The sequence below is a fragment of the Helicoverpa zea genome, chromosome 23 (genome assembly GCF_022581195.2).
Source record: "Helicoverpa zea isolate HzStark_Cry1AcR chromosome 23, ilHelZeax1.1, whole genome shotgun sequence".
Lineage (NCBI taxonomy): Eukaryota > Metazoa > Arthropoda > Insecta > Lepidoptera > Noctuidae > Helicoverpa > Helicoverpa zea.
In genome coordinates this window covers 4,892,623-4,906,362 of record NC_061474.1, presented here as the reverse complement: position 1 = coordinate 4,906,362, position 13,740 = coordinate 4,892,623, and the positions used below count along the sequence as shown (strand labels likewise).

Here is a 13,740-nt window from a genome sequence, read left to right as displayed (position 1 = left end):
AAAATACTTAACATAATTATTTACATCTCATTTGTCAATTAACGAGAAATTGCGTGTAATTTAAACTAACATACATGTTTATTTCGTTACCAACTATAATTATTATAATTATGTATAAACAACAATTCCGTATGAACTGACATTTGGTAATATTTCAAGTCATAGACAAATCTTTGATGTTTCCCTCGTGTCAATCAAACGTTCGGCTTCCTGTATTTTGGTTCAGAATATTAATATATCTTCGTGATTGATATATAATCAAGCTTAACTCTAATTATTATGTAAATAATTATGTTATTTCGTGAGTGAGAAACCTTGCTGTAGAAGTATATAAAGTACTCAAACATTGTAAAAAGTGAGTACCTATATAAAAATCTATTTTTAAATTCAATATCTAGTAAATCATTACCATCATCATCATCAATCTCAGCCATAGGACGTCCACTGCTGAACATAGGCCTCCCCCTTTGATCTCCACAGATACCTGTTAGAGGCGACCTGCATCCAGCGTCTTCCGGCAACCTTTATAAGTAGTAAATACAAAAAGAAAACATTACAATATGATTATTTCCTCATAAAATTAAAAAGAAAAGCCAAACAATTCTAACCGAAACGTTCTCATAAACTTGCAAATACTACAACCTTTAAAACTCAAATTTAACTCAAAGGCATAAAGCTGTAATTCCCTAAACACGGGAACGTTTCAGGTAATTTTATGCTGTTGTAACCTGTACAATATATCTCTATAACAATTTGGGAACGAAACGTAATGCAGAAATTATGTTCTGAAATAACAGCGTGTAAAGAGGTAGAATTAGGTTTAATGTACACGATGAAATATATGCTTTACTATGGTATATTCTACGCAAAAAGGTTACGTGACTCGTACAATCTATTTATGGCTTAATCCGTTATCAAAAAAGTGTTTACTGATGAACAAAAAAAGATGATTAGGAACGCTATATGAATATGTTTTGATCCAACTTTGAAGGTCCCCAATTATTGTTTTTTGCGAACTAAAAAAGGGTTACAAATGGAATAATTGTAAATTCGTGCGTTCGTTAAAGTCGTGGTGGCCTAGTGGGTAAAGAACCAGCCTCTCGAGTATGAGGGTGTGGGTTCGATTCCAGTTCAGGCAAGTACCAATGCAACTTTTCTAAGTTTGTATGTACTTTCTAAGTATATCTTAGACACCAATGGCTGATAAAAAAGGTGAAGGAAAACATCTTGAGGAAACCTGGACTATATAGTCTGAAATCACCAACCCGCATTGAGCAAGCGTGGTGATTAATGCTCAATCCTTCTCCGTGTGAGAGGAGGCCTGTGCCCAGCAGTGGGACGATAAAAAGGCTGTAACAGAATAACAGAATTGTAAATTAAACTCATCACATTCGTATAACAACACATTCAAATATGGTTCAGTTCTAGAACAAAAATATAATATTTTTATTTTATCTAGAATCTAGAGAATTATTTTTCAGTATTTGTTTGCTTCTTATTTGGTACCTTGAAGTTTGGTTGGCATAAAAGAAAAAAGTTTACATAGCTAGTGATTAATTTTGATAAACTTAATTATTATCACTTGCTCACAAAAAGACGAACAAAATTATACATACGACGTTACATCCTCAAGATTTAATAATAAACCTTGTAGTTTCACTTCTCAATGTACCAGGCGTCGCACATAATTTTTAGAGCTGTAGAAATAAAAATCAAATTAAAAACCTTTAAATTAAACGTCAACTGTCATTACCCACCGACTGCAGCGCACTCCCCGCACAACTTCATTCCTTTTCTATGTGCAGGCGTCGAAACATCGCGTGGGTTAAAAAATATTTTAAGTGCTGGAAAATACAGTGTCATTATGGGAAAACGTAAAAGGGAACGTAGTAAATCGGAAATTCTTCGAAAGATAAGGCGTTTAGAACGAAAACTGCGTTCGTCATCGTCATCATCTGGTCAACATGAGGAAGGTTAGTACTCTAATAACCTACTTCTTTACTATGCTATGTTCCTAATTTGAATTATATTGCCAATCGGCTGTGTTTCTTAGAATCATTATTATATCTATGAACTCGTTGTTTCAAATTATGTTATTTTTATACGATCTTACTGCAATTTTTTTTTTTTTTTTTATCTACCTTCATTTTGCGGTAACTTTTTTATTTTTTCCCTTGAACATAGTACATTGTTTAATACGTTCGGAATAAGGTCGAGATTAGTATGTCGGGTGTTTCTTTTTGTTTTATTCGACAAGTAAGTATATCAGTAGGTCCTAATAAGATTGCAAATTTATGAAGTCCTTGCATCAACACGTGTTATACTCCGTGACGTGAGCACGGCTGATAACTAATTAGTCTAGTGGCGTATCGTGAATACGTACAATGACTTTAAAATATTAAACACGCTGAATCCTGCAGCTTGACAAATAAACAGTCGAATGGCGTACCGCGAGTACGTTCGCAGACAAACTTTGAACGATTACAACAATTGTTCTTTTCCGCTTATCTTGCAGAACATTATTCTTCTCACTCAAGATCGCGTACACCTGACTCCCGGCGGTTGTCTTTGTATTCCGATGATTCGGAAGTGATAAGAAGAAATAATCCAATGAGATCTGAGGTTGTCATACCCAATAGTCCATCGCACACCAGCGATGCACCTATTATCATCCCTCAGGGCCATATTGCTAGTTCAAATGATGCCATAATAGTAGAACCCGACGTTTTGCCGCCTGAAATATTAGAAGCGCTAGGTGACTCAACAGGCAAAGAGGAGATCTTGGGTCCACCTATAAATGAGGAGATCTCTAAACGTTGGGGTAGAATTCTAGTAGAGGGGCTGACTAGAGAGGCGAAGGAAGCCATCATGAAAGCAACCCTAACGCCGGAGAACTTTACCTTATCAAAAGCGCCAAAGCTTAACTTAGAAATGTCGGCGGTCATAAGTGATAGCATTAAGCATCGGGATAAATTGCTCGAAAAAGCTCAGAATCAACTTGGGCTAGGCATTGCTGGCCTGGGTAATCTGGCTTCGTCTCTGATTAAAGACGATCAGCCGAAGATGGAAATATTGAAAAAACTGTCAGATGTCAGTAGAATTTTCCTGGATCTACACTACGAGAATTCTCAACATAGGAGAAAGTTGATTACCTCAGCACTGGATAAAAAATTTACGGCTACTATGAGTGATTTAAAGCGAGATTCATTTCTTTTTGGAACGGACCTTGGAGAAAAAATCAAGGCCACGAAAACGGCTGAAAAATCGGGACTTCAAATAAAACGCAACAATTTTAGCGTTCCTTCTACATCTAGACAACAGGGAAACTGGAGGGGCCCACCCAGGTTTCAATCAACCAAAGGTTCCAAGCCGGGTGGGCAGAAACCGCGGTACACACCCAGTCAAGGACAATCGACACAACAGGGTCGGAGGCAGCCAGCATCCAATCGAGCCCCGCCTGCCCGGAAGACGGACAGAACTCGCAGGAACCACTAGAGGTAATAATTCATGCTGGTAGATTGCGACACTATATTAACCACTGGCAATCAATAACCAAAGACACAGTAGTGTTGAACTATGTAAAGGGTTTTAAAATCCCTTTTGTTGAGCTTCCTTTCCAAGAATTCGTACCATCTAACCCAAGATTTAGTAAAACTGAACTTAAACATTTAAAGCTCTCTATTTCTAAATTATTGTCTTCAGGGGCTATAAAAAGATGCCATGACGTACCCGATCAGTTTATATCAACAATTTTTTTGATTCCAAAAAGTGACGGGTCGTTTAGGTTCATTCTAAATTTAAAATGTCTTAATAAATTTATAAGGCCGGAGCACTTTAAGATGGAAGACATTCGTACCGCTGCTAAATTGATTAGCAAAGATTGTTTTATGACAACTATGGATCTGCAAGAAGCATACTTTTTAGTGCCCATTCACAATTCTAGTAAAAAATATCTCCGTTTTAGATTTCAAGGTTCAATTTTTGAATTTCAATGTCTCCCATTTGGCTTGTCAATAGCACCTTTTGTTTTTACAAAATTAATGAAGCCAGTGGTAACTCATCTTCGAAACCAAGGATTACTCCTGGTTGTTTATTTAGATGATTTGTTATGCATAAATAACTCTTTTAGTAGTTGCATGGAAAGTACTACAATTGCTGTTCACGTTTTAGAAAGATTAGGCTTTGTAATTAATAAAGAAAAAAGTACACTAATACCGAAACAAATTCAAAAGTTTCTAGGTTTTGAAATAAATTCTCATGAAATGTGTTTAATGCTGCCAGAATTAAAACGTCAAAAAATACTTGAACAAACAAAAAGAATGGCTAAAAAGAAATCTTTGGGTGAATTTCAACAGGTCCAATAAAATCTTCATTTCCGTGGATTTTTTATTCTTCAACTTTAGAACAAGGAAAATTAGTTTTTATTTAAGTTTTAGATAAGATATGTATTCTTACTTAATATCTAGTAGATAGCTTAAAAATCTAACGAGATATACAAGCTTAAAATTTTCATGGCACGGCAATGAAACATGCATGCACGGCAATGAAACGTGCGTCCATAGCAATGAAAGAACTTTTCACGTCGTTTCTTTCAGACAATATTTTTCTTTCCTTTCTCTCCTCTTCCGATAGTTTCGGTTTAGGCATCTTGGCTTTCTAGAAAGAATCAATCCATTATTATGTTTATAATTTTTTTGTGAGGTGAACGTGGAAATATCATTTTGTAGTTGACTGTATAGTACAAATTGATTTTTTTTCTTAATCATGCCGTGGCGATGAAAACATAAGTCACGGTAATGAAACATGTGGCCACGGCAATGAAACGAAATTGTTTTACAAGGCATGGAAATGAAAATTTTTTCATCCCCGTGTATTTTTTTTCATTGACATAGCAAATTTTGACCACGGAAACCACGGAAATGAGAGCGCGGCGATGAATATCAAGGCAAAAACATCAAAAAAACAAAAATCTGTTAATAATTCACAGTAATTAACACGTCACAAATAATCATAAGATAAATGGCATTGTACCGAATGATCAATTAAGAGGACAAACTTATTCAAACAGAAGTTAGACCTATCCACGGCGATGAAAGAAAAAATGTCCAGTACTAAAAAAATTGAATAATTACATTTATGGCGCGAAAACGCAGGCACGTGCACACGTAATTCCACGTCGAACACTTGACGTCCACTAATATGCAACATTTAGCGCACAGCGGGAGGGACGCAAACCGTTAGAAAAAGCAATATTCTCAAATATGTTTAGGACATGGCGATGAATGGTAGTTCTGAGACAAACTATTTTTTATTAACCATTCGTTGTATTGTTTAAATATTTGAACAAATGTATCCTGTAACAATACTTTAACTATTCACGAATCAAATAAAAATAGGTTTTAATATAAATAACTAATACATTTTTATCAATAAGGTCTAGAACACATCAAGGTGACGTGTGGACAAACACGGCAATGAAAGATTTTGAGGTTTAATTATTTTTTTTGGAGAACCTATTAATCCTATTAACAAAATATTTAGTGCTACACATAGATTACTATTTCACCTACTTAGAAAAAAATATAAGAATATTATAACAATGATTTTTAGTACCGATTTCATCGATGCCACGCAATTTTTGGTCCCGGGAAATTCACCCCTTTGTTAATAAGAGATTTTGCAAAATACCTGGGGTTACTCTGCTCGGTTTGTCCAGCTATTTCATATGGGTGGTTATACACGAAACGTTTCGAACATGAAAAATTTCTAGCGTTGCGTGATTCTAAAGGTAGTTACGATTGTGTTATGAACCTTTCACCCAATCTTAAGTCAGAGTTTTCTTGGTGGCAAGATACTATTTTAACGGCAAAAAATCCAATTCGAAGTGGTAGATATGATCTAGAAATCTTTTCCGATTCATCCCTAACGGGTTGGGGTATATTTTGTGACGGAGTACGAGCTCACGGTTTTTGGAGTGATACAGAGTCTAAGGAACAAATAAATCTTTTAGAATTGAAAGCAGCTTTTTTCGGTCTACAGTGTTTTGCTAAAGACCTTCGTAATAAGGAAATTTTACTTAGAATTGACAACACCACAGCTATAGCATATGTAAATAGGTACGGGGGGGTGCAGCACGTGCATCTTAATGATGTTGCTAGACAAATTTGGCAATGGTGTGAAGTAAGAAATCTGTTTGTTTTTGCTTCTTACATTAAGTCTAAAGATAATACAGAAGCAGATCATGAATCTAGACGTTTAAATATTGATATTGAATGGAATTTATCTTCATCGGCTTTCGATAAAATTACAAATACTTTTGGGGACCCCCAAATAGATCTGTTTGCCTCGAGATTAAACACGAAATGTAAAAAGTACATTTCATGGAAAAGAGATCCGTCAGCGTATAATATAGATGCATTTACATTAGACTGGTCTCAATATTTTTTCTACGCTTTCCCCCCGTTCTCGTTGATTCTAAAGTGCTTAAGAAAAATAATTAATGATAAAGCTACTGGCATTGTAGTGGTACCGTATTGGCCTAGCCAGCCATGGTACCCACTGTTTTTATCCCTTGCTCGGAATCAGGTTATTTATTTGGAACCGAGTCCCTTATTGCTTTTATCACCTTCCAGGACACCACACCCACTTTGGAAAGGACTTACCCTGGTGTCGTCAGTATTATCAAGCAATCGTACATAACACAATCGTTACCAGAAAGTGCTATTAAGATTATGATTTCATCGTTAGCTGACACCACTCTCAAACAATATAACGTTGTTTTAAGAAAATGGTGGTTCTTTTGTATTGAAAAGAATATTTATATCTTTGATAAGAGTATTCCATGTATTCTAGAATTTTTAGTTAACGAATATAATTTAGGCGCAAATTTTTCAACCCTTAACACCTGCCGTTCCGCACTTACGTTAATACTGGGTAAATCTATAAGTGAAGATGATCGAATTAAAAGGTTTATGAAGGGCGTGTATAGAACCAAACCTTCCTTCCCTAGATATAAATATACATGGGACCCTAATTTGGTACTAGATCATCTTTCAAAATTGTACCCAAATGAGAATCTATGCCTGGCTTCTCTAACCAAAAAGTTAGTGGCTCTGCTCGCATTGTCAACTGCACAACGTGTGCAGACGCTATCGCTTATACGTTTGTCCAGTGTTGAAGTGAGTAGCGCGAAGATAGTCATTTATATAAACGATCTAATAAAAACTTCGGCACCCAATAGGGCAGCGCCTAAATTAGTTATACCTTTTTTTCGCAACAGAGATCAAGTTTGCCCAGCAAAAACATTGTCCGCGTATATCGAAGCTACTAAGATTTATAGGAGCTTACCACTGACCGAAAGACTTATTCTCACCACCAAGAAACCAATCCATAACGCTAGTGCCGCATCTATAAGCAGATGGATTAAAGACGTGTTGACGGAAAGTGGTATTGATACCGAGGTATTTTCAGCCCATAGCACCCGCCACGCATCTACCTCGGCCGCACGCCGTAAAGGGGTTTCTGTAGATATCATTAAAAAGACCGCGGGTTGGTCAGGGAACTCCCTTACATTTGCTAAGTTCTATAATCGTCCTATAACGGTAGATGAGGACAATGCTTTTGCCGAGGCAGTTTGCAATGCTGTTGATGTAATTTAGATTTAAATTTATTAATAATAATCAGAATCACTTAATTAAAATGTCCACAATACGCAGAAGAGCGTTTTTTCTTGTGTTTATTACATTGTATTATTATCTAAATAAAGGCCAGTTATGATTTAATCTCGTTTGATTGAATGCTCTAAACATCTACAAGGTTTATTATTAAATCTTGAGGATGTAACGTCGTATGTATAATTAATGGTTAAACGAACTTACCTTAAGTGATGTTTGACCATAATTATACGAGACGTTACATCCGAAGAGATTTAAGTCCCTCCCGAACCCAGAAACTAAAGCCCATAAAAAAATTCATCAAACGAGACTACTTGCTCTAAAATGAATGAAGTTGTGCGGGGAGTGCGCTGCAGTCGGTGGGTAATGACAGTTGACGTTTAATTTAAAGGTTTTTAATTTGATTTTTATTTCTACAGCTCTAAAAATTATGTGCGACGCCTGGTACATTGAGAAGTGAAACTACAAGGTTTATTATTAAATCTCTTCGGATGTAACGTCTCGTATAATTATGGTCAAACATCACTTAAGGTAAGTTCGTTTAACCATTAATAATCCACAACTCAATTTTCAGACCTAAAACTGACACAAAATAACCTCACAAAAGAGACAAAATAAAATACAAAACAAACGATCTAAAACGTTCGCATTCAAACACAGTGAGTACAACAAACAAACAAATTCTCAAACACTTCAAACGGTCTAATGCATCGGTTCATAAAATCCCGTGAAAGTAATCGCGAACATCCATAAAACGCTTGTTGTTACTCAAACGAGCAATATTTATTTATAACGAAGCAGTACTGTACCAGATATATCCTTTTTATGGGAAATCTCCAAATAATCTCTCTCGCTGTGGAGTGTGGGTGCAGCGTAAGGGAATGTCCGACTCTTACTGACCAAAACCCATCATATTCCTTCTTAAGCCCTGTATGTACCAGAGCCTTTATGTACTGCCTTGGTCTAGCTGTCGCATGCGTGGCTGCTGAACACGCGGTCTCGAGTTCGATTCCCGAGTCGGGCCGAAATCGCTTTGTGTGTCTGCAAATGCTTATGCACTATAACATGTCCTGCGCAGTTGGCTAATCTCCTAACAAGAGAACCACATGTACCAGAGCCGCGGTAACTCTTTCGAACAATCCCGCAGACCAGATGCATTCTACGGTTTGATCTGCATATTGAAAATGTTAGAATTTACATTTTGTTAGAAAAAAGAATAAGGACGTACATACTACATTATTATGTGAAGTCTTCGTATCTATTCGGAAAACAAAGCGGAAAGTTTTAAAACATTATATTGGTTTAATAAAAACTCCTTTTAAAAATAATAGAAACTCAAACGTTCACCGCCTAAAACAAATAAGGTAGGTACCAGTTGAATTCATGGCGAATTACACTACACGAAATACACTGTATTTTGGCAAATTATGCAAATTTTAGGCAGCTAACTACAATTAATTTGGGTCATGCTGACGTCTGGTTGGAGGGTAGACGGAAATTTCATCTCGCCCTGGCTTCAACTGGAGAACGCATTACGAATGCTTTGTGTCCATTTGTGGTGAAGTGGCCAGCTTTGAAGATTTTTTCGGAGTGACAATTTGTTGGCACACCTTGCGTGTTTTCTGGACTGATTCGTTTTTTGTTCTTGTAGATAGTAAAAGTGTGATAATCTTGCCTTTAAACACCATGAATCTTAAAAGTTTTAGTGTTTATAGCAGAATTTTTTCTTCTAGTACCCTTTCCATATTTTAGAAAAAGATAATGTGTATTCTATATTGCTATTTTAGAAGAATGTGGTCACTAGAAAAAAAATCTTGCTCTCTTACGGCCCTTGCGTGGTGCATCTTTGTAAATACTATTCTATTGCAGTGACTGAGCTTCAAAGACACGATCAATAGAGATGGGAAAAGGTGACCCATAAATTGCGATGTCCCATTCCACGTTATCCACACTCTTTCAAAAAATCCCCACGACCCATAACACCATTTACCGACGAACATAAAACTCTCAATAAGTGCTTCCCAACAAAAACTACTTGTGTAAACAATATAAATCTTTCAGACAATAACCACGTGGCACTTTTAGCGTAGTGTTGAATTTGTATGCGCATTTACAAGCCATTTATTAAAGACAGTCGTAAACAATTAGGTATGCTGAAACTACTAGTGTTAAACAGTCTTATGTCGTTACAAATGTAACGGTAATAATTAACTCTTATTACGTGCGCATAAGATTGATTTTTGCAGAACTGTCGACGTAGCTACGTAGGATGTATTATGATTAGCCATTAAGCTACATGAATGGATTTTACGGAGCTTTCCCGAAGATTTAAATAACAGTATAAATCAGACATCCCTTTAAATCAGACCGTTATTCGGTTTTTCATCAGAATTTTCATTAGCGATCCGGACATATTTGTATCTACCTACGTAGGTTTATACGCGGTTGATAACAGACGTCATATATTACGTAGAATTTAAACATATCTTGGAATTACGTACTGTTACTGTTACAGCCTTTTTATCGTCCCACTGCTGGGCACAGGCCTCCTCTCATATGGAGAAGGATGGAAGGAATTACGTAGCCCAAGCTTTATTTATTTGTAGAAAATACTCAAGTAAATACATTCATATTTAGCTTCACCCCTTACCCAAACGTAACAGAATATACAACGCACTAATTACCAAAGTGAAACCTGACCTTTCCACCTCGGTTACTGCCTATATTTTGCGGTGAAATACAAGTCGAAATTTCGAGCCTCGGAAATACTGACAAACGCACTAATTGTGGGCTATGGCAGGTATCCGTTTGAACTCGCTAAAGATTAAATCCCGCTTAATAAGCACGTTAAAATATTGGCCATTTCTGAAATTGAACTGGCTCATTGGGCTAATGCTTGCAAACAGCTGTCTGGAGCATTGAGTGATTTTTTTAATGCAAGTAGTTAAGCGGAAAAGTCTAAAACACAAGTATAATGTGAATGTATGTATGTGCAATTGCCACATTGTTTTCATACTAGCGAATTTTTGATCTAAACAAACGAAGGGCGATTTTTTCAGGAGCCAACTTTCATGTATGTCCAATAGTTCAGTAGTTGTCAATTGTTTTCTGTCACGCGTATATACATGCGATACCACCCGATCGGAAAAACACGCATGTAACTAAAATATACGGATTAATAATATAATACGTTAAATTATCAAGGATTTAGAACACTAATTTCTTTCACACGACCGAAACAGTGCACATAAAAAAGAAAATACGACGTATAACCCTCTACCTCCCAAACCAACGTTGTTCGGAGGGACAGTGAGTGATTGACACTCAACGCCAACATAGGCTGCAGCACTTTGTACTCTTTGATGCAGTTGACACATTTCACTTAGCTATTTAACTCTGCAATACTCGAGGTGCTTTTTTTCTCAAATTCAACATGATGGTAATGTATTTTTTGCTGCACTTATAAAAAGTGTCTTCGAAACTTTTAACAAAACTTCGAAAATCTTGGTACTTTATCGGGGTTAAGATTTAGTTTCTTCTGACATGTCGACGACCTTATAGTAACCTAACACCTCCCATTTTTAAATCGGTTAACATAGAAGTTTCTTTTATTCGGAAGTCTGTTAATAGGAACTTTTTAAACGACTTTCCAAAAATTATTGGAAGTCTATTCAGTTACTCCAATCTCCAAAAAATTAAAAATATCCATCTTTTAATTGAAATAGCGACACGTCCCAAGTCGTTCACTGAGATATTACAAACTAAACTCGTTTGATACCCCTGCTTCACTTTACTACGTGTCTCACATTTCATTGCACTCTATCCGTATCTGAGCAACAAAGTTGAGACGTGTCATGTGCTTGCAATTCCAGTCGGCGCTGACAAAATAATAAATGTAAGTACATTTTTATTAAAGTTGGTTGCCTTATTTTAAGCTACTGTAGTCACTATAGTTTTTTTTTTAATTATGTGCTTTTCTTAGCAAAGACAGATCTGCTGATCATGGTTTAGAATTTTCGCTAGATTCACTTCTGAAGGTCGCAATGTGTCAGACAATAGAAAATGATTAAGTCAATAGTGATCCACGTAGATCCCTGCGTAGGTGTAATCGGCATACAAAAATGTCCTAAATATAGGTATTCAATTGCTTTCCAAATAAAATCTGTGAATACCATACTTTATATAACCTTTCACCATACATAGTACATGGATATTTTTTACATGGAAACGGCATAGCAATCCATCTGTCAGCACATTGATGGAAACTGGACGTTTGCACAGAGAGCCGGCAGTCCGCACTATCTGTCACAGTCGACGTTTCCCGTACCGCGCTTGGTTTGTACCATTAGAGGGACACTTCGTGGACATTTTATTCTTTGGTATTTTTTCAATGTTTATATTGTGAACTGTGACGTGATGTTACATTTTTTAAAAGTGCCACCAAACAGTAGATTTTTGTTAGAAGAGTAGATAAAAAGTAGACACTACAAAGTTGTAGGTGAAAATAACTTATTAATTTCTCTTTTACAAATCATAAATTATTTTAGCCTATCGCGCATTTTGCTGTATTGCATATTGTTAGTAGGTATCCAAGTGTATTTTTTGTAACATGGTAGCCTACGGCAAATCTACCATTAGCAAATAAACCATTCCCAAAAACTATTAAAAATCCACGCAACCATGCGTTAGAAAAAAAACACATAAAATAGTGCATCGAAAAAATCCTCACAGAAATAGTTAACCGTTACGCAAACCGCGGCAAAATATTATTTACCAAAAATTCGGTTCGCGCGTTCATGAAATTCCCTGGACAAAAATGTGGGAGTTACCTACGGCGTGACCGCGGACTATTTGCGGACGCCTAGCCACGGAAGCTTGGAGGCGACACTAGCATTTGTAGGGTTGACTGCTAACTGTGTTGGTTTTTTGGCTTAAAATCTGTATGTTAGAGGGCATTTTTTATTCTGTTAGTGGAGTTAAAGTAGGGAATAGGTATTTAACGTCGCCAGTGGAGGGAACTTCTTCTTGCATTGTGTAAACAGTAAAAGCGTAAGAAATTACATTTTATATACTTCGGTAATAATAATTCATCTTCCATACAGGGACTGCAACGGAAGAAACGGACAACATTTTTGATTGACAAAACTTTTTCATACATGGTTAATATGTATTTTTGTCAAAAAATCGATTTATATTTTATTAACGTCCAACAATTTTGGCACGATACAAGAACCATAATTAACAATGTGATCCTAAACGTCTATACAAATCGCAATAAAAACAATCACAAACAATATCAACGACCAATAAAAAGAAAACATAATCGTTAATCTTAATGACTCATTTACATACAATCTGACATACCAAGTGACAGCCCTGGCATTGACAGTGCATCTATAATGACGTTTGACGAGGTCAAACTATGTGGACATAGGACGCTAATTGTAGTAGAATCATCTTACGTATGTACGTCAAGGGACGTCCAAATATATTATGGTCGTAATATACAAATGTGGGAAGGTTGAGATCTTAATTAATTTTGGATTTAAGGACAGGAGTATGGTTATTTCTGTGCAATGTCGAGGGAATTTAATGTTCTGTGAGTGTATTAAGATGTTTTGTATCTTGTAGGTAGAACACTTCAAAATCTGAGTAGCATTGAGTGATATGTATTATAATGTTCTGTGAGAAGTCTCAATTTTGGTCCACCTTACTATGCCCCCCCCCCCCCCTATAATTGAAAAATATCCCTGAATATCATTTCTCTCTTAAAAAAATCCTTATATTTTATTGAGTGATATGTATTATAATGTTCTGTGAGAAGTCTCAATTTTGGTCCACCTTACTATGCCCCCCCCCCCTATAATTGAAAAATATCCCTGAATATCATTTCTCTCTTAAAAAAATCCTTATATTTTATTGTGTTGACTTCCTACGTCCAATTATATTTTTAAAGTCAAACTATTACATATTATTTATTATGCCTAAATTCACTGAAAAGCACAGCCCTCGCATGTTACAATTGAATAGTTCTCATATTTCAGACACGCTACAATTTGCCGATTAT

General features: G+C 36.1%; 2 protein-coding genes across 2 annotated transcripts in view; both read left to right on the top strand.

The window, feature by feature from the left end:
- LOC124642120 (5-hydroxytryptamine receptor 1-like) overlaps window positions 1-13,740 on the top strand; it is a 150,951-nt gene that overhangs the window by 92,972 nt on the left and 44,239 nt on the right. The gene's annotated exons all lie outside the window — the stretch shown is intronic.
- Window positions 1,661-6,769, top strand: LOC124642121. Its single transcript, XM_047180436.1, has 3 exons — window positions 1,661-1,973; window positions 2,516-3,497; window positions 6,633-6,769. Exons 1-2 carry the CDS (start codon window positions 1,667-1,669, stop codon window positions 3,493-3,495), a joined length of 1,287 nt encoding a protein of 428 aa, XP_047036392.1. The 5' UTR covers window positions 1,661-1,666; the 3' UTR covers window positions 3,496-3,497; window positions 6,633-6,769.

Excerpts from the sequence above, each read along its gene's own strand:
- LOC124642121 (XM_047180436.1), top strand. The coding sequence starts at position 1,667 with ATGTACCAGGCGTCGCACATAATTTTTAGAGCTGTAGAAATAAAAATC. Across the intron at positions 1,974-2,515 it reads ATCTGGTCAACATGAGGAAG|AACATTATTCTTCTCACTCA; the intron begins GTTAGTACTCTA and ends CTTATCTTGCAG.